This window comes from Podarcis melisellensis (genome assembly GCF_964234715.1).
Source record: "Podarcis melisellensis genome assembly, chromosome: 2".
NCBI classification, from domain to species: Eukaryota; Metazoa; Chordata; class Lepidosauria; order Squamata; family Lacertidae; genus Podarcis; species Podarcis melisellensis.
This window is the reverse complement of record NC_138529.1, coordinates 73999546-74023843: the sequence shown is the minus strand read 5'-3', so window position 1 is coordinate 74023843 and position 24298 is coordinate 73999546. Positions and strand designations below refer to the sequence as shown.

Below are 24298 nucleotides of genomic sequence, written 5' to 3'. Positions count from 1 at the left end.
GGTGGTTCAGAGATTCTAGATGGATTTTGGAACAAACAAATCACAGTGTAAACACCTGCCATGTATATATGATTAATGCTATTTTTAAACAACATTTCAAGAATCCTTAGGTTTCCAGCAGGAGGGTCACCCTGCTACCACTGGGGGAAATGGGCTTTTTCACTAGCATGGGCCATGCTATCCTGATGATGCCATGTCCTATCAACTCCCATACCACCAGTGTAACATGAGAAGGGGACTAGAGACAGTCCCAGGAAATCCTGTATTCCTATTCCATTATGAGGGGTTAAACATTGCTCCATTAACTCAAATACACTCACAGTCCAATTTGTGATTAGGGTGCCTAGCTCACTTCAATAACAGTATTGCAACATTCCTCTCAGAAATGCCCCAACAGTCTTTCTAAGTTTTAGTTTCATGCACCCTGTATTTAAAGAGGATAAGAAACAGTTGACTTAAACTTCATTTTTACCATACCATTTCACCCCAAAGGGCCTTTAAATTCACATTACCAGTATTGTCCATTCATTTCCAGAAGTATAGACTTAGAAATATGGAAATCTGTTTCTTAGATTAGGTGATAATAATATTCATCCATCTAGTTCTGTAATGGCTACTCCAGCTAGCAATGTCTTTCCAGAGTCTCTGGAAGAAGGTCTGATCCATTTAGTTGCAGGTATCAGAGATTGGACTTGGGACATTCTACATAGCAGGCACTCTGCCACCAAGCTACAGTCATTCATGGGTGCCAAAGGAGCCATTAAATCAACATTTAAGAAAGACTTTGCCCTGACCCATTGGAACAGCTTCAAAGCATTAGGCTTGCAAAACTACATATATAAAAGAGCCGTCCTCATCCAAGACTGTACTCACATAGTGTTCCAAACAATCCCCACACAGCTCCTCTTCCGAAGCACACTTCTGATCAATGGTATTTCTGAAAAGCTATTGTAGCACCCTGCTTGTGGTTAATGCTTAGCTGGAATGAAATATTCAATGCAGCAATAGAGAAATTAAAATAATAATTTATTTGTCAGACAAATAAATGATAGGCACAGTGGTATATGGTTACCAAGGCTCTGCCCCCTCCAGCCCTGATGGCCAGCACTTATATTTCCTCAACCCAGCCCCCTTGCTCCTCCTTTGGCTGCCTCTGTCCAATCAGCCTGGTTGAAATTCCTATTGGCTGTTTGCTAGAACCAATCATAAAAGATACACCCATTTCCTATTACCTTTTATGGGAGATAAAGAGCTATATTTCCTTCTATCCATAAATGGCAGACAAGTAGCCATATATCTTACATTTGCCTTGACAAGGCACCTTAAAAACCAGATCACCTTTTGCCCCTGTTGCCCCTGCATTCCAAAACAAATGGCTAAAACAAATGGCTCGTGGTATTAAATTCTATCTAAACAGAGATCTTGGGTTCACATTCTCGCACACTATCAATGAAATAAGAATCTAACATTTCTTACTTTCTAAATCCTTCGCCTAATTACATTAAGCCAACAAATTTCATACATAACATAGATAGCTTTTTAGAAGAAAAGGCCTTTGCAAAGTAAAAAGGAACTCAGTAAAAAAACAGCTTTAAAAGAAGCCTCTTCAGGTTACACCCCCCTTTCCCAGCCAGCTGCTTTTCCCATTAGCTCTTCCCCAAAATTTATTGCCTTAAACCTTAGGAAAATATGGCTAGAGTCTGATGGGAGGCACATGGTATTATTTTCTGTTAAACAATAAATCTTACTATTTACCAACTCTTAATTAGTGTTTTTGCAGCTTGATTGTATTCTGTAATATGTAGGGTCAGTGTAACATTTGCTCCCAGCCTGTAATTCCCTTTTACGACTTTGAGAAACTTGTCTCCTGCTACTGCTATAAATCGGGGGGGGGGGGGCTTGTTCAGAAGATAAACAACTGCCAAAGTACTTAGCCAGCTGGTTTCTGCCTGGCATGAAACATTTGCAAATATATCTTTAAGCTCATTTTAAAATACAGGCCTTGATCAGATGCCTCACTATACATGAAGACCTTTGTGCTTCTCTTAAAGGAACATTGAGGAGGTCAAATGTCTGTTTAGCTAAAGCCAATAGATAATCCAAATGTAGTACATTTGCAAGATGTTTGCCTGCCAAATGTGTATGCTGTTCTGGTCATTTCACCTCAAAGCAGTTGGAAATGGTTCAGAAAAGGGCAACCAAAAAGATTGTGGGGATGGAGTGAGTCCCCTATGGAGAAAGTTTGCAACATTTGGGACTTACTTGATTATAGAAAGGGTAAGAGGTGACATGGCAGACCTTTATATAATTATGCATGGCCTGGAGAAAGTGGCTAGAGAAAAGTTTTTCTCCCTCATAACACTAAACCTTGTGGGTATCCAATGAAGCAGAACGTTTAAAGCTTCAGGACAGATATTTTTAAAAGTACTTCTTCATGCGGCTCAGAGTCATGTGGAACTCACTCCCACAAGAGGCAGTGATGGCCATAAACTTGGATGGACACAGGCAGCTTTCCGGGTCATGCGGCCAGCATGACTAAACTGCTTCTGGTGCAACGGAACACCGAGACAGAAGCCAGACTGCACAGAAATGCAGTTTACTTTTCCGCCACAGCAGTAACTATTTATCTACTTGCACTGGCGTGCTTTCAAACTGCTAGGTTGGCAGCAGCAGAGACATCGCAAGGTGGGCGCGGTGTGCCCCGGGTGCCACCTCTGAGGGGGATGACAAAATGCTGTGCGGCAGCCAACAGTTGTGAGAGTCCGCCCAGCGGCTCTCCCTCAGGTGTATGGCGGCCAGCAGGCTCCTCGCCACAAGGCACGCAATGTCCCCCTCCCAAAAAAAAAGGTTGGCTCTGCCAAAGCTCAACAACTTTACCCCCCCCCCCCAATGAAATAAAGTCAACCCATTGTTGCAGGCAAATAATAATAATAATTCAATGTGTGTGGGGGTGTGACAATAAATTTTCCACACTGGGTACCACCTGACCTTGCTCTGCCACTCTGCAGGATATGGGACCGAGCAATGGGAGCTCACCCTGTCGCAGGGATTCAAACCACCAACCTTCTGATCAGCAAGCCCAAGAGGCTCAGTGGTTTAGACCACAGCGCCACTCAAGCCTCCCAGGAAGGATAAAGCAATAAATGGTTACTAGCCAAAATAATAATAATAATAATAATTTATTATTTGTACCCCACCCATCTGGCTGGGTTTCCCCAGCCACTCTGGGCGGCTTCCATAGAAACCAAAAAACACTAAAATATCATACATTAAAAACTTCCCTGAACAGGGCTGCCTTAAGATGTCTTCTGAATGTCAGGTAGTTGTTTATCGTTTTGACATCTGATGGGAGGGCGTTCCACAGGGCGAGCGCCACTACCGAAAAGGCCCTCTGCCTGGTTCCCTGTAGCTTTGCTTCTCGCAATGAGGGAACCGCCAGAAGGCCCTCGGCACTGGACCTCAGCGTCCGGGCAGAATGATGGGGGTGGAGACGCTCCTTCAGGTATACTGGGCCGAGGCCTGTTTAGGGCTTTAAAGGTCAACACCAACACTTTGAATTGTGCTCGGAAACGTACTGGGAGCCAATGTAGGTCTTTCAAGACCGGTGTTATGTGGTCTCGGCGGCCGCCCCCAGTCACCAGTCTAGCTGCCGCATTCTGGATTAGCTGTAGTTTCCGAGTCACCTTCAAAGGTAGCCCCACGTAGAGCGCATTGCAGTAGTCCAAGCGGGAGATAACTAGAGCCTGCACCACTCTGGCGAGACAGTCCGCGGGCAGGTAAGGTCTCAGCCTGCGTACCAGCTGCCCTGGATACAGAATTGACCTGCGCCTCCATGGACAGCTGTGAGTCCAAAATGACTCCCAGGCTACGCACCTGGTCCTTTAGGGGCACAGTTACCCTATTCAGGACCAGGGAGTCCTCCACACCAGCCCGCCCCCTGTCCCCCAAAAACAGTACTTCTGTCTTGTCAGGATTCAGCTTCAATCCATTAGCCGCCATCCATCCTCCAACCGCCTCCAGGCACTCACACAGGACCTTCACCGCCTTCACTGGTTCTGATTTGAAAGAGAGGTAGAGCTGGGTATCATCTGCATATTGATGGACACCCAGTCCAAACCCCCTGATGATCTCTCCCAGAGGCTTCATATAGATCTTAAAAAGCATGGGGGAGAGGACGGAACCCTGAGGTACCCCACAAGTGAGGGCCCAAGGGTCTGAACACTCTGTTGGAATCAAGCCTTGTCAGAGGAATGTGCCACTCTGCTAGGCACCGGCTGATTTCCTTGTTGACCTCCCCGCTGCGACACCCGGCAGGAAAACAGGCGAGGTCTCTTATCGGCGATCCTCCTCAAACGTGAGAAGAACACACCACTCCTTCACTCTCCCCCCCACCTGGGAGGGGAAAGAGACAGACAGAAATGTATTTACATGCTTTTATTTCTGTCTTTTGCAGCAGTACAGAGAAACATGTCTGCACTCTCTTTTACATCAACAGCAGAGAGAATATACTCCTCCCATGTGCTCCCAGTACAGGTCATATGACACACTGAGCTAACATCCGGTGCTCAGTACAGTGAATGGACTGCCCCTTTCTTCCCATGGTAACAGTCACAAACATCAACATCCTGTTTGCAGCCATCTGCAGCTGCTGCTCGCTGCTGCATTGCTTCTTTTTGATAACATACTCATCCCCCACCACCATGGCCCAGGAGGAAGGAGCGAAACCACTGTATAACAGTGCCCCCAGCTCCCAACCCCTCTAGACGGTCCAGAAGGATGTTATGGTCGATTGTATCAAAGGCCGCTGAGAGATCCAGCAGAACTAGGAAACAACTCTCACCTTTGTCCCTAGCTCGCCGGAGATCATCAACCAGTGCGACCAAGGCAGTTTCAGTCCCATGATGAGGCCTGAACCCCGATTGGAAGGGATCCAAATGGTCCGCTTCTTCCAGGCGTGCCTGGAGTTGTTCAGCAACCACACACTCAATCACCTTGCCCAAGAATGGAAGATTTGAGACTGGGCGATAGTTGGCCATACTGGCCGGGTCTAAAGATGGTTTTTTAAGAAGCGGTTTAACGACCGCCTCTTTCAGCGGGTCTGGGAATGTTCCCTCACAGAGGGAAGCATTCACCACCCCGCAGAGCCCATCGCCCAGCCCTTCCCGGCTTGCTTTTATTAGCCAGGATGGGCAAGGATCAAGGAGACAGGTGGTTGGTTTCACGCATCCAAGCAGCCTGTCCACATCCTTGGGGGTAATGGATTGAAATTGATTCCATGCAACTTGACCAGACAGGGCTCTAGCACTCTCCCGCCCCAGCCCTGCTCCCATGGTGGTGTCTAGCTCCTTCCGAATATGAGTGATTTTATCTGCAAAAAACTTTGCAAAATCGTTGCAGGAGATCTTGGGGTCTTTACAAGGCCCCGGTGGTAAAGGTGGTTCCGTTAAATTGCGGACCACCTGAAAGAGTCTCCTGCTACTATTTTCTGCAGGTGCAATAGAGGCGGTGAAGAAAGTCTTCTTCGCCGTCGCTATCGCCACTTGGTAGGCTCGACGTTGAGCTCTAACCTAAATGGTTATGTTTCCCCTCCTGGCTTTTCTTTTTCTTCTCTCTAGCAATCCTGTGTTCTTTATCACACAAACACAAACTTTCTTCCCCATTGTCCCCTTTCTTTTCCAGAGAACACACACACACACACACACACACACACACACACTTTTCCATTGTCCATAGACCTTTTAAAAGCTGTCCATAGAAATCAAGGGACAAATCTAAAATTTCTCTTCATTTGTGACTTGGCAACAAATTCCCCCTCCCCCCCAAAAAACTCCACAATGGCAGCAAAGAGAGGGACCTCTGCTCTTCCTAGGTTCCACTGGTTTATTTAAAGAACAAAACTGGGGGGCAATGTGGGGGGAGTTTCTGAAAAGCAGAACCTATTTGAATGCAAGTCAGTGGAGTATGAGACCTTATGATACTAGTGAGGGTGGGAAATCTAAGCTAGTCTCAGCCGTCCCTCTGACCTGTCATATTCAGAGTGGTTGCAGAGCTGCTGTAAGTCTCTCTCTCTCTCTCTCCTCCTTCCCAAGTTGTAATAAACGTAAACCAGTGAACCACATTACAGTATTCATGAATGTCACAATCCAATGCCGACATGTAACATGGAGGTAACAGCACTAGAATACAGGGTTGTTATAAACTACTCTCTCAGCCTGACCCCTCAACCTACAGTATTCAGCAAGAACTACACTGCAAGGCTGTCATAAGCCACTCCAACCTGCAATATGAGGCCAGTGCTACTTTCCAACCTAAAGTCTGCAGTATGCAGATAATATGCCCAGAAAATATAGCAACCTTGTCATTATTAGCTGTGAAGATATGTGACAGTTTTTAAATGTTTTTGATGTTCTTATTTAGGCATTTACTGAATTCCATTTATGAATTGCTTCCTATGAAACACCACAAAGTGATTAAGAATAATAACATCAAAAATTAAAACAATTTCATATATTAAACCATCCAAATTCCATGCAGTTACTGGGATAAAAATCCCCAGTTGAAAAAGTTATTGGGAAAATTGTTGGGGGGGGGGGAGGTCTTCAATAGGCACTGAAAAGACGATGGAGATGTTTAGATGTCCTTAATGTTTAACAATATTTTATTTTAACTGCATCAGAACAGACATGAGTCTGAGCGATCTGGGCAGAGTATGGCAGTATTCCTGCATTTGAGGAATTTCTCGCTCTTTTTTCGTGAAGAAACTAGAATGCCAGGATCAGATTGTTTTTCTCTTTCCACTCCAAGACCTGAAGGCAGGGGCATATCGTGGGGGGCTGTCAGGGCAATCGCCCCAAGCACATGTTTTGGGGGCGCTGCTCACACCGCCCTCGCTGAATCTCTCCTGCGCCACCTTGCATGGATCACAAAGTGGCTCAGGGAGGCCGGAGTGACGACGCCATGCGCACTTCGATCCCAGCTCCTCAAGGGTGAGGCTAAGTTCAAAGGGCATCTAGAAATGCTTTCAGCAATTGCCACCAGCTGCATAGAGAGCAGACCGCTAACCATATTTTTATCCAAACATCCTGCAGGGACCCCAAATGATACCCAACACAAGAGAGGGAAACACATGGGACACCCAATGAAAACACTGGTGAACTCACAGTGAGCTGGCTAATGTGACAAACAGGGGCACCCAGGACACAGCCATGTGGCCCTCAGCTCCCTGTGGTAAGATGGCTGCCTACAGAAGGGAACTTCTAGGTGAGATCCCAGGGTAGCTGTTGAAAATGTGTCAAACAGCCTTGTCCAGTGGGCCTGTGGCAAAGAGGGCATCATGTATACAGCCCAAGTCATCAACCAGGTAGGTTGAACTACCTCCCTCAGCCTGGGAGCAAACAAGAATACCAAAGGTACTGGCACTTGCCTCCCCTTTGGCTTTTCTTCATTTTCCCTGCTTCATTTTTGAAGATAGGGGGCTGTGGGGTTGAGCTGGAAAGACAGCCAAATTTTGAGACGTGTGGGCACAGCCCAAAAATCTGCACTGAAAAGACACCTCAAGATCCTACACTTAAGAAGAAGAAGAAGAGTTTGGATTTGAGATCCCGCTTTATCACCACCCGAAGGAGTCTCAAAGCAGCTAACATTCTCCTTTTCCTTCCTCCCCTACAACAAACACTCTGTGAGGTGAGTGGGGCTGAGAGACTTTAAAGAAGTGTGAGTGGCCCAAGGTCACCCAGCAGCTGCGTGTGGAGGAGCGGAGACGCGAACCCGGTTCCCCAGATTACGAGTCCACCGCTCTTAACCACTACACCACACTGGCACACTTAAATTTTGTCTCAACACCAGCTCAAATTTTTGGCTTTGTCTGCTTCAGGACATGAACCTCTGACCTTGCGATGCTGGAGACCCAGCAATCCTTGACAAAGCCGTATATAAATATTTGCGGCTTTGGTTACCTATTAACTTGTTGCAAAATGGATTATAAGGCTGCTCATCCTTCCTGCTTTCTTATTCATTCTTTGACCATGGGGAACCAGCTCCTGTTTTGTACTCTGTTGGCACTGATTCCTGCACTTGGAACATCCGATTTTTTAATCTCTAATATCAGAAACATCAAGGTAAGAATACAAAGAAGCAGCGATTGAAATCATAGGATTGATACAAACAATCCCGTGTTGGCATTGAAATGCCATCGAAAGGCTTCGGGGCAGGGCTCTGCAAGTGTAAATGTATTTCTTCCAGTGCATGAATATCCCTAGGACAAAAACAGAGTGATGTATGGATTATTTCTCGTATCAAAGTAGCCTCCTGGATATCCTAGATATTATCTCTTGTACTCAAAGGATCCCTAGATGCCAGGTGTGTCCATTGGCATTATAAGCATCTAGGACTGAAATGTTATACAGTGGTACCTAGGGTTAAGTACTTAATTCGTTCCGGAAGTCCGTTCTTAACCTGAAACTGTTCTTAACCTGAAGCACCACTTGAGCTAATGGGGCCTCCTGCTGCTGCCGTGCTGCTGGAGCACTATTTCTGTTCTCATCCTGAAGCAAAGTTCTTAACCCGAGGTAATATTTCTGGGTTAGCGGAGTCTGTAACCTGAAGAGTATGTAACCTGAAGCGTATGTAACCCGGGGTACCACTGTACACACTTCTGTGCGAGTAAGGCCCATTGAATTCCATGGGACTTACCTCTGAGAAGATAGGGTTGCACTGTAGGTTACAATTCAGATAATGAGTAAGTCAGATCAGTAGAGGCCCCGCTGCTAGTCTTGTAATGCCCATGTTCCATCTTGAGTGGTGAAAGGTTGGGAGACACTGCTGTCTGAACCCCTGCAGACCTGTTCCCAGTAAGGTTAGACGATACTGAGCTAAATGGACCAATGGTCTGGCTTGGTATAGGACAACTTCCTATTTTCCCCATCTCTTCTGCACCTAGTCTCCAGAATGATCAGAACGAACCCTCAGAATATAGTGGACAAATGCTTGGAGTCAGTGATGGGCTTGATGAGGGCTAATAAACTGAAATGCACCTATTAGTGTAAGCATTTCCAAATGAATATGGTAATAATGAAACCTATTATTTTGTTTTTTCTTTACAGAAAAGAAATGTTGCAAATACTGTAAGTACTTGTCTTATTTTTAAACTTAGGTTGTTCTTGGCGTATAGGGGAGGATAGTCTGAGGGGAGATAACGTGCTCTGCCTGGTTTTTAGTGTTTAATTTCCCAATCTCAGCACTGAAATCAGGACACAAAATATCTCTGCCTTTCCACAGACCATTTGGTTGTGACCCCACCACCAGCACCTTCAGTATCTGGTGTGAAGATAATATGTTTAATATGATGTCCCCTTTTCTTGTATTTTGTACTGCTTGTCAATAATGATATGTCCTAGGATGCAAGTCTGAAAATCAATAAAAGGTTTTTTTAAAATAAAAATAAAAATATCCATCTGCACACTCCTTAGAAATCCTCTGTAAAGAGCAAGCAAAGGGGTTCCCAGCTCAGCACTAAGCACCACAGCGCTTAGATCAGAGAGAAGCCCTCTGCTTGATCTTTACCACCACCCCATTGAGAGTGGGGGAGATGCTGCCTTTTACTCTTAAAGAGCAAGCAGTGGGATTTTGTCTCCTGATCTCAGTGCTAAGCAGCACAGCACTCTTACTGGAGACAAACCCTCTGCTTGCCCTTGGCAGCATTTTTCAGCCATCTCCCCCCCAGTAGGGACGGCAGAAAATGCTGGTTGTTTGTATGTGCATGTATGTTTGTGTGCAAAGTATATGTATGTGTGTGTTGTGAGAGAGTGGAGTGCTCTATGCCTGCATGCCTCTTGAGTTTGTGTGTTGTATGTGTGCTGAGTGTCTGTGGTTTGCATGTATGTGGCATGTGTCATGCATGTATGTGGAGATACTCCCACTGCTGGCATTGCGGCCCTTGAACAAAGAAAGGCTAGTTAACCCCTTAGTTATAGGTACATCCCATTAATGACAAAACCTTTTATTATTACATTGGTTCTGATTTAAATATTAATGCTCTTAGCCCTGCTAATTATTTCAAGATATGGAATTTGCAATGCAAGATAGGAAAGTTTCATGGTCAGTGGTCAAGGATGATGACAGCTGTAGTCCAACAGTATCTAGAGATTGGGAATCAATGCCTTCAGTCAATTTGGGTTTCCCTGAATTGTAGAAAGAATGCATGTTTTTGAAATGTAATGCTGCAATCAAACTTTGTTCAGCATATTTGCCTAAGTTGCTTAATAAATCAAGGACAGGGGAAAGGGTATGTAGAAATAAGGGGTTAAATAAACAAGCAGGAATAACAAACAAAAAATCAGCACTAAGTTCCTTTTTCTTTTGGGGATAGGTTGGGGGTTTGCTGCATGTACAGGACCCAAAGTACACATGTGTATTATGCCTATTGGGCAACTGGGAAGTGATGAAAGGTTAACAACAACCCCTTTCTTATCAAAATCTGAGCCACTACAATGGTTTTGAAGTAACAAAAATAAAAATAAAATGGAGTGGAGTGGGGGGAATCAAATGAAGGATCTGCTATACTAGGAGAGTTTTTCTCCTTAGATAGAATAAGCACTCAAGAGCAAGGTTAAGTTTGTCACTTGACTCCTGGTAGTCTCTACAATTCCTCTCTGAAGTAATAGTTAGCAATCAAGAAATACCTATCCTCCTCAGAGCTACTTCACACTGTAATGTTTCTGGGTGGGACCAATAACAGGCACCAATAATGACTCACTCACTGGATCATCAACTTGTTGTGGTGAGTGGGATTGCCCATTCCTACGACCCTTGTGAGTGAAGCTGTCAAGAGTCTTGTACTCCCAGCAGGGTCACCCAAGGCAGTAAGGTCAAAGGGAAAGAGCTAGACAAAGAATGATCCAAGAAGTCCTCAATGGCAGAACAGGAGAAAGATAGCAAGTGGTATGTTACAATGGCTGTGAAAGTGGATAAAGGCTGCAGCAGATAAAAATCTACCAGTCATTGTGACACTGCAAAGACTGTGTGTTGGTCAACTGATCTACACACATAAAACAAATTCACGCACAGGTGTCTTTCAAAAACCCATCCTAAACCCCAATCCATGAAATCTGGAAGCCCCTAGTCATATCCACATGGTCAGTGGATACAGATTCAGTTGTTCTGATTCAAGGAATGAGGCAGTTGAGTACCTCAGCAGGATCCACTCTGTTCACCCTGAAAAGGGGGAGGGGCTAGACTGGCTTGGGAAGACAGGTGAACTAATGCCAGTGTGCTGGAAAAAGCAAAGATCACTAGTGTTGAAGCAAGGATTCTTCAGCATCAACTTTGTTGGACTGGTCATGTTGTTTGGTTGCCTGATTATCATCTTCCAAAGCAACTACTCTATTCTGAACATAAAAATGGAAAGCGTAATGCTCGTGGTCAACAAAGGAGGTTTAAAGACTCCCTGAGATCTAGGGGTATAGGGTGGTATACAAATTTAATAAATAAAAATATAACAGTAGCACTTTGCCAATATAGTAGTGAGGATAATGTTATTCCATCTTTTGTATCAAAAATATCAAGAAAATGAGTCGTAATTCTATCTACTGTTTCATTTCTGTTCCACGTTGAGGGATTAAAATGGTGTACTGAAATAAATATTTGATTTATACATATCTTGCTCATTCAAATTCTGATTGGTTATTGTTTCACTATTGCATCAAACAAATGGTGGTGATTTTTAGTTTCTCTGTCTCTCCAGATCACTGATGGAATAGATATTTACAGCCTGAAAATTGAGTGCTTCGTTACCTCCCGATTTTCCCACAATGTCATCACTAGTCGAGCTGTCAATCGTGCCAATGTGTCCAAGGAAGCCTTATTTGATGTGGAGCTTCCAAAGACGGCTTTCATCACCAACTTCACCATGTGAGTACAACTTACTTTCTAAACAACTGTCTTGAGGAATTGAGCACAATACAACTCAGTCTTCGGAGACTTGAAATACTTGGTGTTTCATTATTTTCTTTGCTTTCCATCTGATTTCTTTAGTTAAAGGGTAATGGTTAGTTTACAAATAGGCTCCGTGGCCCTGAAAATATATCTGTGATGTTTCTCCCCTCACAATGACTGGTCAAGGCACGTTGCAACTTGGATTTCACATGTGATAGGAAAATTGGTGCAGTAAATGTGTTGAGTGAATGTCTGCAGTTGCTCAGCTGGTGGGTTAAATTTTCCTCCTCTGCACTTTTCTTTCAACTTGTCCAATACTTGACCCAACACTGTTTTAACAACGAGCCCTCTATGTGGAATGAGTTTTCCTCATGACTGCATATTTGGTAAAAACTACAGTTTCCTCATACAATACTTAGCCTAACGTTTACCAACCTGGTGACAATGATCCAATATGATGGAAGTTGTAGTCAAAAAAACCTCTGAAGGGCACCAGCTTAGGGAAGGCAGCTCTACCTCAAGCTTCCTGTGAACAAAGGCACTTATGCGCAATAACAGAACAATGCATTTTATTGTTTCAGCTGCAAAGCTCTGCCACTGTGCTGTCTTGCACTGTTCAGGAGAGCTGTACCAGTGCCAGTGTTAGGAGGGTGGATCTGTGGGTTTGTCCCATCACACCAGCTGCTACTGCTCAGCTACATTGGCACATGAGTTCATCAAAAGTCTTCTTTGGGGTAATAGCCGTCCCTTCCTTCTCAGAGGAACCCAGGAAGCTTCTTTCCATCTAGCCCAGTGTTGTCTACTAACTGGTAGGAGCTTTCTAGGGTTTCAGACAGGACTTTTTCTCAGTGCCAGGGATTGAGCCTAGGGTTTAAGCATGGAAAGCAAGTACTCTGAGCTCAGACCCTTCCTCTTTGACTGCAAAACAATTGATATTCCAGTACATGGTATTTAATACACCTAACCCAGGGGTGTTGGGTGTATTAACAGCATTGTTGTTGGTCTCAGCCTCCAATCAGACTTCAACAACATGGCCAAAGGTCAGGGATGATGACACCTGGCATCCAACAACATTGAAAAGTCACCACACTGGATGCCCCTGGCTTAAGACAGTTGAAAACATTCATCGTTTAAACAAATGTGCAATGTACCCAGAAAAAGACGAAGTCCTGTAAACTGTAATGTGGAGGGAAGCAATGTGATTTAGTTGATAAGTCATGAAGAAGGCCAATGAAATTATTTTCAGATATCTGCATAGAAGTTCAGATATTTACCTGCTGTTTCTTCTCTAGGACTATTGATGGTGTCACCTACCCTGGAATAATAAAGGAAAAAGAGGCTGCCCAGCAACAGTATCAAAAGGCAGTTTCAAGAGGACAGACTGCAGGTCTTGTAAAGTGAGAGTGAGACCCTTCCATATCCTGATAGTTTATTTACACTCATAGAATCATAGTTTTTGTGTTTAAATTTTTCATTCTTATTTTGTGAACCTCCTTGAGATCTATGTCCACAGCATTCTCCTAATCCACCAAGCTTGTAACTCGACTCAAAAAAAGGAATTGGATTTGTCTGGCACAAGTTGTTTTTGAGAAACCCATGCTGGGCTTTAGTGATCACTGCATCCTTTTCTAAGTGATCACAGACTCACTGTTTAATTATCTATTCTTCGACCTTTCCTGATATTAATGTCAAACTGACTGATTTATAGTTACCTGGGTCTTCTCCCCTCCCCCCGCAACTTTCTGAAGATAGGTACAACATTTGTCCATCTCCAGTCTGCAGGGACCTCACCTGTGCTCCAAGAATTATCCAAGAAGATTATAGACAGAGCCTCTGTATTAACACCCACAAGCTCCTTCACTGAAGCTCATCAGGCCCTGGAGATTTGGATTTTTTTTAAAGGGTTTCAATGGGATTGTTACTTTTGTAACATTAATGCTGTTAATCTTGTAACAAACTTCTTTTTAACCTGTGAAGGGCTTCTGGAAGAAAGACTGAAAAATTCAGTGTTTCAGTCAACGTTGCAGCAGCCAGCAAAGTCACTTTTCAGCTGCAATATGAGGAGCTATTGAAGAGAACCTTTGGAAAATATGAATTGTTTCTAAAAGTAAACCCGAAGCAGCTTGTCAATAAATTTGAGGTAATGTACCTATTATATCAAATGGAACTGTTGTAAAGGTTTGCCAAAATTGTATTAAATGAGTGACGAAAGCTCAAAGAACTGGATGCATCTTGTTAAAGAAGATAGGTGATTGGTTCTGAGTTACTTCTCTTTGCTGCAAGGGTGTTTGGAGTTAAGATGCTTAACTCCATCCGAACTGTAGTATCTGTGACTTTGTCAATTACAGCATTATTCAAATTAACATTTCAGATTGAGGCAAACATATTTGAGCCCCAGGGCATCAGCTTTCTGGACGCAGAAGGATCTTTCATCACCAATGACTTGTTACCAGTCATACATAAGTCTTTCTCAGGGAAAAAGGTATGTTTTACAATGATACATAAGGACAATTCCACAGCACTAAAAATGTTCACTAAACTTGAGACAGCAATAATTAATTGGGAGGTCTGGGCTAGATGTTTATTTGTGGCTTTGCCTTGTACTTTCAGAGTCTTTAATCTTCAAGGTACTTACTCTCTTGCAATGTTATTGTTCATGTTTTCAACAGTAACGCCAGGTGAAGAACAAAAAACCTTTCATAACTGTTTGTTCAAATTTCACATGGATGGATGCTTGTGCTTTCAGGGTCATGTTTCTTTCAAGCCTACCATGGACCAACAGCGAACTTGTGTAGATTGTCAAACAACACTGTTGAGTGGAGATTTTGTCATAAAATACGATGTGAACAGAGAAACCCCAGGCAATTTACAGGTAAAGAGAACTGATGTGAACTGATGTGCCAGTGGATGTGATTGCAATGTCATCCAACACTTGTTTTTGTTTTTGTTTTGCAGATGGTCAACGGGTACTTTGTACATTTCTTTGCACCACAAAATGTTTCACATTTGCCCAAGAATGTTGTTTTCATTATAGATATCAGTGGCTCAATGTCCGGACGAAAACTAGATCAGGTAACCAAGTACTCTAAAATCAACTTGAAATGTAACCAACGCTTAAGTTAATGGAGACAGGGTGTCTCATAATCATTTATTCCAAGCAGTTTAGACAGAATGCCTGCAGAGTTTAGTGGATGCTTTTGCTGAGTATATGCTTAAGTCATTTAGAGCCTGGCTGCATGATTAGGGCAATTAGAGAAATTGCAAGTAGACAACTCACCTTATTTGAGAAACCATTGTTTTCTGGAGAAACCGTAGAAAAGGTATTCTGTTACTAATTTATAAACTATTACTGTCCCCTTTTAACTGTCCCCTATAGACACTGCGAAATAGCAGTGGGACAACATTATGAAAGATGAACAGTCTTTGGACAAAACCTCCTTTCCATTCAACTTTGGCAAGGAATTGGGAGATATTCTTTAAAAATTACATAGATTTTATTTAATGCCCAGAAGACTGCTGTTGATGCACCCTAATTGTCAGGAGGTCCTACACATGAGTAGGAGTCCAGCAGAGACACATGCTCGACTGGCATGTTCTTTCCTTCCTGGTTGGTCTTTCGGGAGATTCAAAAGTTTTATCCAGCCTGAACATCACAGCGACTAATACCAAGAGGCATCCGCACACTTCAGGATCAGCAGAGTATAGGCAGTCAGTGTTCAGACTCAGTAGCGCAGCAATTTGGCTAATCTACGTTTATTTACATATATACACTCAGAGCATCGTAACTCAGCTCCTTCCTCTTCAGCATCAGACAGCAAAGAGAAAGAACAGAGGACAAAAATCCTACATCATGGAAACACAGTAATAAAAACATCCTGTCGCTGTCACTTCCCACAATGTGGAATGAAAACCTACACCGTCATGGGATATAAACAATCCCATGACTGCAACACAGTGAATGAATCCTAACATCCCTCACTAATACGTTGGAGAGGGTGTCAGTTAACTGGTACCTATTATCATTTGGGGAGGGAGACTACCCCTTAATACAGCAATTTTGGTTCTTCATCTTTGTGGAAATTGGCAAAATTACTTTAACACTTTGTCCACATTAATAATGACCTGATATGATTGCTTATGCAAGCAGCGAGTACTATTATAGTAAGACACTCTAAGAACCTAGAAGGAGTAAATGTTATAAATTGGTATAGAAAGGTATGGCAGACTGCACTATTAGAAAAAATTGACAAATAGATTGAGACTTCCACGGGGACAAATTTAAAAAGACAATTTTACTGCAACTTGAGTTGACTTTATAGATTTTATGAGCACAGCCACAATTGGTAATTTTATGGCAGCAGTTTTTCATATTGTATAACCTCCCCTTCCTTTGGTGAACTGGAGGAAAGGGAAAGATTTCTTTTATAAAACCTCTTTATCATAACATCACTTATACTACTGGTGCTCTAGCTGTATTACTATTTTGAATTAAGGTTTAATCATTTCTATTACTTCCATTAATCTCAAAGTATTATTTATTTTAAGATTTTGCACTATATTTTGGGTTGATTTTTTTCATTTTATGTGAATCATGATTTACTATATATCAGTTGTAGTTTGATTAGTTTGTTGCATTCTTCTTCTTCTTTTTTGTATGTTTGTTATACTGGTGTAACACCAAATCAGTTATTGAGCATGCTACTCTTATGGAAATTCCAATCTTGGTGTTTTATAACTCTTATTGTGGAAAAATATTTGTTGTTCTTATTGTTAAAGATGTGATAAGCATTTTTTTTATTTTTAAAAAAATCACTGATTGTCCAGTAGAGGTGGAAAGAAGGGAGTTCCCCACTGCAACTCTCCCTTGCCCATGAAACAGTTGATTGATGATATCCTCCTATTCTACAAGAGCTCAATGCTCACAGAAGATGCCCAGCAGTTTCCCATCAAGGACTCTATATAAGAGTCTAGGGTATCCAGAGCTCCTACAGAACCCTTGAGAGCTCCCACGGTCATGCCTTGCAAGCTGTTGTCTCTGCAAGCACTGAGCTCCAAATGAAGCCTTATATGTTTTCTGGACCTGGAGTTCCATAAACGCCACCTCTCCAAAAGGGCTAACTGATCTTAGCTTGTTATGCAGCCTTTGGGGGCTGGGGAAACATGAGAGACTCCTCTTCTGATTCAGAGGAGGGAGGCAAGCCTGAGTCCTCCAGTTGAGGGAGTCCCATTCTATATCTGTATACAGGTTCAAAAGTGCCAGGTGGGAAGAGGGAGTAATAGTTTGTTCAGTTACCAAAGAGATCTCAGCAATCAGCTTACTCCAAAATTCAGCCACCTTTGAACAATCCCTTCATATGTGCTTATATGTACCAACTACATGACAGTCCCTCCAACACAGTGAAGATGTATCAGGATAGAGAAAACAGAGCAGTCACAGAGTAGGGTACCTGTCATGTACTAACTTTTGAGAGAGCTCTCATGTTTGAGCTGAATAATTATATTTATTTATTTATTTATTTATTTATTTATTTATTTATTTATACATACCCCGCCCATCTGGCTGGGCCTCCCCAGCCACTCTGGGCGGCTTCCATAAAAACCAAAAATACATTAAAATATCACACGTTAAAAACTTCCCTGAACAGGGCTGCCTTAAGATGTCTTCTGAATGTCAGGTAGTTGTTTATCGCTTTGACATCTGCTGGAAGGGCGTTCCACAGGGCGGGCGCCACTACCGAGAAGGCCCTCTGCCTGGTTCCGTGTAGCTTTGCTTCTCGCAATGAGGGAACCGCCAGAAGGCCCTTGGCGCTGGACCTCAGCGTCTGGGCAGAATGATGGGGGTGGAGACGCTCCTTCAGGTATACTGGACCGAGACCGTTTAGGGCTTTAAAGGTCAGCACCAACACTTTGAATTGTGCTCGGAAACATACTGGGAGCCAATGTAGGTCTTTCAAGACTGGTGTTTTATGGTCTCGGCGGCCGCTCCCAGTCACCAGTCTAGCTGCCGCATTCTGGATTAGTTGTGCCTGGAGTTGTTTGGCAACAGCTCGTTCAATCACCTTGCCCAATAATGGAAGATTTGAGACTGGGCGATAGTTGGCCATTGTGGCCGCATCTAAAGATGGTTTTTTAAGAAGCGGTTTAATAACCGCCTCTTTCAGCGGGTCTGGGAAGGCTCCCTCACGGAGGGAAGCATTCACAACCCCACGAAGCCCATCGCCCAGTCTTTCCCGGCTAGCTTTTATAAGCCAGGATGGGCAAGTATCCAGGAGACAGGTGGCTGGTTTCACTCGTCCAAGCAGCCTGTCCACATCCTCGGAGCTAACAGATTGGAATTGATCCCACTCAACTTGACTAGACAGAACTCTAGCACTCTCCCGCCCCGGCCCTGCTCCCACGGTGGAGTCTACTTCTTCCCGAATCTGAGTGATTTTATCTGCAAAAAACTTTGCAAAATCATTGCAGGAGAACATGAATGGAGACTTGGCCCACAGACCTTTCTTCTGCTCGTCATCCATCTGTATGTCCCACTTACATTCCTACAAGGGCTTTTGACTCTGAGCCCCTTTAGGTTCTGTTTCTTCATCAGTGCTCTGGCTTTAATTGTTTGCCCTTCATTATTTGTACTTTAGACAAAGGAGGCATTGTTAAAAATATTAGAAGACATAAAGGAAGAAGACCACTTCAATATTGTGTTGTTTGGGAGTGATGTAGAGAAATGGAAAGATACCTTAATACAAGCTACTCCTGAAAACCTGGCTGAAGCAAGACGCTATGTTCAGAGTATTGATACTCGTGGAAGTAAGTTGCAGGAGGAATGGGGTTTTATTTATTTAACAAATGTAATATTCCGCCCTTCCCTTTGAAGAACTTGTAGTTAATAAAAAAATAAAACAATATTCGGAAATAAAACACTAAAATAATTATTCTACAGCAGGACAATATTTCTATCAGCAGTTCTATTAGCTATATTATAATCAAAAATATAACATTTTTAAAAAGCCTAAGTAAATGAAAATATCATTACATGGTTTAAAAGGTTGTAATATTTGGTGTAAGATCAACCTCCATGCTGACAATATTCCAGAGATAGGTTGCCACAACAAAAAGTCTATAGTTGCCTAATCTATGCCAGCACAGAGAAGGGTTATGGAGGCTCTGAACTGCTTAAAAAAACACACACACCCTCTGCTGAAAAGCAGGTCACTGACACAATAGTGATGGGTAGGCTTTTCTTAAGTTTTTATTCCCATTTGTTTCAGTGAATGGCCCTGCTGCTCTTCCCCTGCCTGTAATGTATGCATTTTCCTTGCAATTTACACAACGTTTTCAGGTATTCTGCTTACCTTACACTTACGTTTTCAGGTATTCTGTATTACCTTAAACAGTCAGGCAACTTTGTGGCCTGGCCTTAGCCCCACATCAGAGATTTGGCAGCCAGCTGGGGAGGACTGTAGGCCTGCCTGCAGATTTGCCAACAGCAGGCAGGCCTAGGTCTGGGGGTTCCCCACAGGGTGGGCCCAACCGGCCAATGGGCATCACTTGGGTCCTTCCCTGGGGAAAATAAATTGAGGCTGCCCAACACTCCTCTGTTTCTCCATTGGGTCTCCCACCCTTTTTTCAAATGCTGCTTCTTTTATGCTGAGACCTTGCTATGAACATTGTTGGCCTCCATATTTGGGGGTCAGGCAGGAATTTTTCCACTTGGCAAATTGGCACTGGCCACTTGATTTTCACCTACCTCATAACAATCACCACAACTTTCTGAGGTTGGGCACTGAGCAAGCCTTAGTCTTGGTTGGAGGGAAGGTTGTAGCTTCTGCCTGCCCCTCCTTGGTTTACGGTATCCATGTTGCTTCTTCCCAACCCCCAGACAGGGGCTAGAGCCATAGAACTCTTCCAGCAGGGACCCCTTGGGGGATACCCCTATTTGATGTAGGTCATAGGGCCCACGCATGATGTGGTTTACCCCTACATACACTCCAAGCAAACCGTCTGGAGTTAAATAAATGGCATCACCGAGTGCCTATGCCAAACCTTTCACAACTGTAACCAATAAAGTTGTGGCCTATTTTAACCCCAAAACTCTATAGCATCTGGTTATATCATTACATAGGGAGCGACTGGGTAACGGGGTCCTGGCATGTGACACACATGCCACATTTCAGGCAGTTATTGGAGTACTGAGTTTGATTTTCATTGTAGAAAGGCAAGGAACAAATGGCTAAATAAAATACTGGCCCCATAAGCATCTTCCAAGACAACAATGCCCACTTACCCCACAAAGAACTCCCAGTAGGTTTCCGAGCACAATTCAAAGTGTTGGTGCTGACCTTTAAAGCCCTAACCAGTATACCTGAAGGAGTGTCTCCACCTCCATCATTCTGCCCGGACACTGAGGTCCAGCACCTAGGGCCTTCTGGCGGTTTCCTCGATGCAAGAAGCCAAGTTACAGGGAACCAGGCAGAGGGCCTTCTCGGTAGTAGCAGCCGCCCTGCGGAACGCCCTCCCACCAGATGTGAAAGAGAAAAATAACTACCAAGCTTTTAGAAGACATCTGAAGGCAGCCCTGTTTAGGGAAGCTTTTAATGTTTAATAGGTTATTGTATTTTAGTGTCTTGTTGGAAGCCGCCCAGAGTGGCTGGGGAAACCCAGCCAGATGGGCGGGGTATAAATAAATTATTATTATTATTATTATTATTATTATTATTATTATTATTATTATTACCTACCTACTCTCAGCAGCCAGAAACATCATAACCAGACACTGGAGAGACCTGTCAGGAGTAAGCATGGACCAGCGGTATCAAATAGTATGGGAAACAGCCTCACTAGAAAAATTAACCAATAAACTGAAATTGACACAGGGACAAATAGAAGAAGATGCCTTCACCCCGCTATGGCTCCCCTTTATCACATACACAGCTCAACAAGACAACGACAAGAACCCACCAACAGCATACAAATCAATATGGCTAACCTGATTCAAAAACACTCACCCACCCCACTCAAACATGAAAACAAAGTTCACCACAGCCAATCACAAACAAGCACAAGGAACACAAGCGAATAGCAAAGAGAACCTGCACAAGTGATGTTGACACAAAACCCCACACATACATTAAGTAAAATAGAAACATCACCCCCCGACCCCACCACACTCCCATGGCCCTCTCCACCTCTTCCCCCTTTTCTTCCTAATGTAATACTAATGTCTCAACAAATGAAACTGACCTGTAGAAAATGTAACAAGAAAAAGGGGCGTTGCACAAGAAATCTTTAATAAAAAAATACATTAAAAAGAACCATTCTGCAGTTTGAAATCCATTTAATAAAACAGTTGCCTGCAACCCAAACATTGTCTTGAAAAGTAAGGTTTTGCATAATGTCTGAAAGGCAAGAAGAAGTGAGCTGTGCCTCATTGGGGTGGAGCTTCACAGCCTGCCACAGAAAAAGTCCTCTCCATATTCCCAAAGAAGTGTATTTCAGATGTTACACTATTCAGATTATCTGAAGAGGTAGACAGGTACAGGAAATGCGAACCTTCAGCTAATGTAATATTCATTCTAAAAGTCTATTTGGCTCTGGCATATTACTGTGGCTTCTCTTTCATCCCACAGAAGAAAATCCACAGTTAGTGATCAAAAGAGCTTTCTAGTCACACTCTGTTTTTACAATTTACTCCTCTATGTTCCAGTGACAAATCTTTTTGGTGGATTAATAACCGGAATTGAAATGCTGAAGGAAGCTCAGGAAGCTGGAACTTTGCCCGAAAGAAGTGCTTCTTTAATTATGATATTATCCGATGGCCGACCCAATCACGGTATGTTTCCTGACAACCAAATAACTTTGACATGTGATATGATTGCTATGGAAAATGAGAAATCTTCACAGAAATTTATAGCAGAGGTGTTATTTCAAATTTCAATTGCTGCAGATTGGAGGAGTAAGGAATTTTCAGTAGAAAGGTCAAGATTCACAACATTCAAAGGCCTGCTCTTTGATACATTCAATACTGCATTGTGAAAATGTGTGTATTTCAAAATGATTTTTAATGGTTATTTTCTGTCTGATACTTTGTTGAAACTATGTCAATATTATTAGGGTGAGTCCAAAAGTAAGCCTTTCTTCATTGAAGGGATTTTCTCTAGGGCAGTGGTTCCCAATTAGCTAATTACTGAGGACCCCCTATTTTTCAAAAGCAAAGCCATGGGACTTCTGGATCGGTCGCAATCACGTTCAGGTCATGAGTTCATCCAGCGAGCTTGTTGGGACGACTCAATCATAGAAAAGGGTAAAAGGGGAGTGAAGGCAATGCAATACCCATAAAAAGGCTCAGAAAAGGGTTCTGAGCTCTGACCCAGCCAAGCTGCACAAAAAGGGGTTTCCCAACAGCTCCTGCACTTAGTAAAGTGGCAGGGAGAGAGGGAGAACACTAAATACAGTGACTTCCCTTTCTATGAGATGCCTCAAAAGCCTGAGTGATTCAACAACAGATCTCTCCATAATCTGAGACTAAAATAATAAGACTGCTGGCTGGCAAACAAAGAAGAAAGACCTACAAAGGTATGTACAATGATCGGCAGACAATTTGATAGCAAAAAAGGAGTCTAATGTTACAAGGGGGAGGAAGAAGGTGACAATCAAACACAGTTTAAAAAGACACTGTGCTCTAAAACAGTGTTTTTCAACCTTTTTTGGGCAAAGGCACACTTGTTTCATGAAAAAAATCACGAGGCACAGCACCATTAGAAAATGTTAAAAAAATTAACTCTGTGCCTATATTGACTATATATAAAGTAATTCTCTTGAATAGGAATCAAATAAACACAAAGAAAGTATTTTATAATTACTTTATTGTGAAATAGTAAGTAAACAGAAATATGAAAAATTATAAAATACTTTATTTTTAAATCTTTTGAATTTTTCAATTTTTCCCACGGCACACTAGTGTGCCGCGGAACAGTGGTTGAAAAACACTGCTCTAAAATATTGCGAAAAGAAGAACTTAAGGACTTAATTGCTAATTTGCGAATCAAGGATATTGAACTACAGAAAATTGGAACCTGTTGGAGAGATCTCTGAGACGGGCAGGAAGAAGTGACCGACACACAAAAAACTGGAAAAGTGAAACAGTACCAACAAAAAAAGAGTGGCAAGAGAGATTATTTGATTACCTTGAATTGGCAAAAATGACAGATAAAAAACAACAGTGCCCTCAAATTAAAACCTGGACATGCTTCAAATAATTTTTGCAAAAACAAAGTTACGAATACAACATATGGAGAAGGGTAGAAAAGACGAAATGAGAAAGAAACAGTTTATCAAATTTAAAATCAGACCCGCGTTAAGCAGGAAGGAAGTCTATTAGAACAGAATAAGAACTAAAGCTTGGATAACATAAGTCCGTGTGCAGAAACTTGCGGATTTATGGATCATTTATTTTGATCCAGTTTATCATTTATTTTATGTTTTCTTTTGTAGTTTGTTTTTTAAGTGTTGTGTGTGTATGTGCTGTAATAATAAGTTAATAAAAAGCATTTATATAAAAAAGGCAAAGCCATGGACCCCCTACTTTTGAACATTTTGACAACTCTGCGCTAGTTACCTCTGGAAAGCAATTTTTTGAACTAAATGTGGGGTAGCCCATAATAAGCAAAAGATTTTAAGTATACTAAAAAAACAGACTAGGGCTGAGCGATATCTGGTTTTCAACATTGTGATATATCAGCAGCTAAACATTGCAATATTCTGATATATCACAATGTCTTAAATTGGAGATCAGGTGTGGGGATGAGGGAAAGAGCAGTCACAGAGATTGGGTGGGGGGGGAGGAAGTGGAGTCAGCTCCTCTGCATGGTTTGAGTGAGAGGGGATGGGGATGGGGGGGGGTGCATCAGCAGAGCAACCAGTGAAGATCCACGTCCACTGTGGCTGGTGCTGCTTTCTTGCTGACTGGGAAAAGCTGCTCTGCCTCAGTGCCCAGGCAAGGTAATGCCACGGTGCCCTGAAGTGAGGGCGATTGACTGCCCTGTTCTGCATCAGCATGAGAGGAAGGCAGCTCAGATCAGCGCTGTTATCGGCTGAGGTCACCATGCGATATCAGCAGTACCTTGAAATTGGTTGCCCTGCTCTCCCTTATGTGAGGAGCGATATATTGCTGCGTATTGCTGGGTCAGAATCGTTATTGCGGTGTGATTTCAAAACTGATCTTGGCCAATATATCGAAAAACCTCACAGTGCTGAAACAGTCCATATATCTGTGATATTACCATGCAAAAATGACAAAAAATTAGGCAAGGGATGGGGCCGTGGACCCCAGGGGTCTTCAGACCCCTAATTGGGAACCACTGCTTCAGGGTATCCC

The 24298-nt window shown here is 42.9% G+C and overlaps 1 protein-coding gene across 1 annotated transcript in view; it reads left to right on the top strand.

The window, feature by feature from the left end:
• LOC309361673 (inter-alpha-trypsin inhibitor heavy chain H3-like) overlaps positions 1-24298 on the top strand; it is a gene marked incomplete at its 5' end in the record, with an annotated part of 69272 nt that overhangs the window by 31235 nt on the left and 13739 nt on the right. Inside the window, 10 exons of the mRNA XM_081896747.1 lie at positions 7882-8117; positions 9102-9122; positions 11741-11907; positions 13224-13328; positions 13909-14071; positions 14303-14413; positions 14678-14803; positions 14887-15003; positions 18564-18732; positions 21629-21754. Of these exons, the coding sequence (XP_081752873.1) occupies positions 7882-8117; positions 9102-9122; positions 11741-11907; positions 13224-13328; positions 13909-14071; positions 14303-14413; positions 14678-14803; positions 14887-15003; positions 18564-18732; positions 21629-21754 (1341 nt within the window). The remainder of the gene's footprint in view (positions 1-7881; positions 8118-9101; positions 9123-11740; positions 11908-13223; positions 13329-13908; positions 14072-14302; positions 14414-14677; positions 14804-14886; positions 15004-18563; positions 18733-21628; positions 21755-24298) is intronic.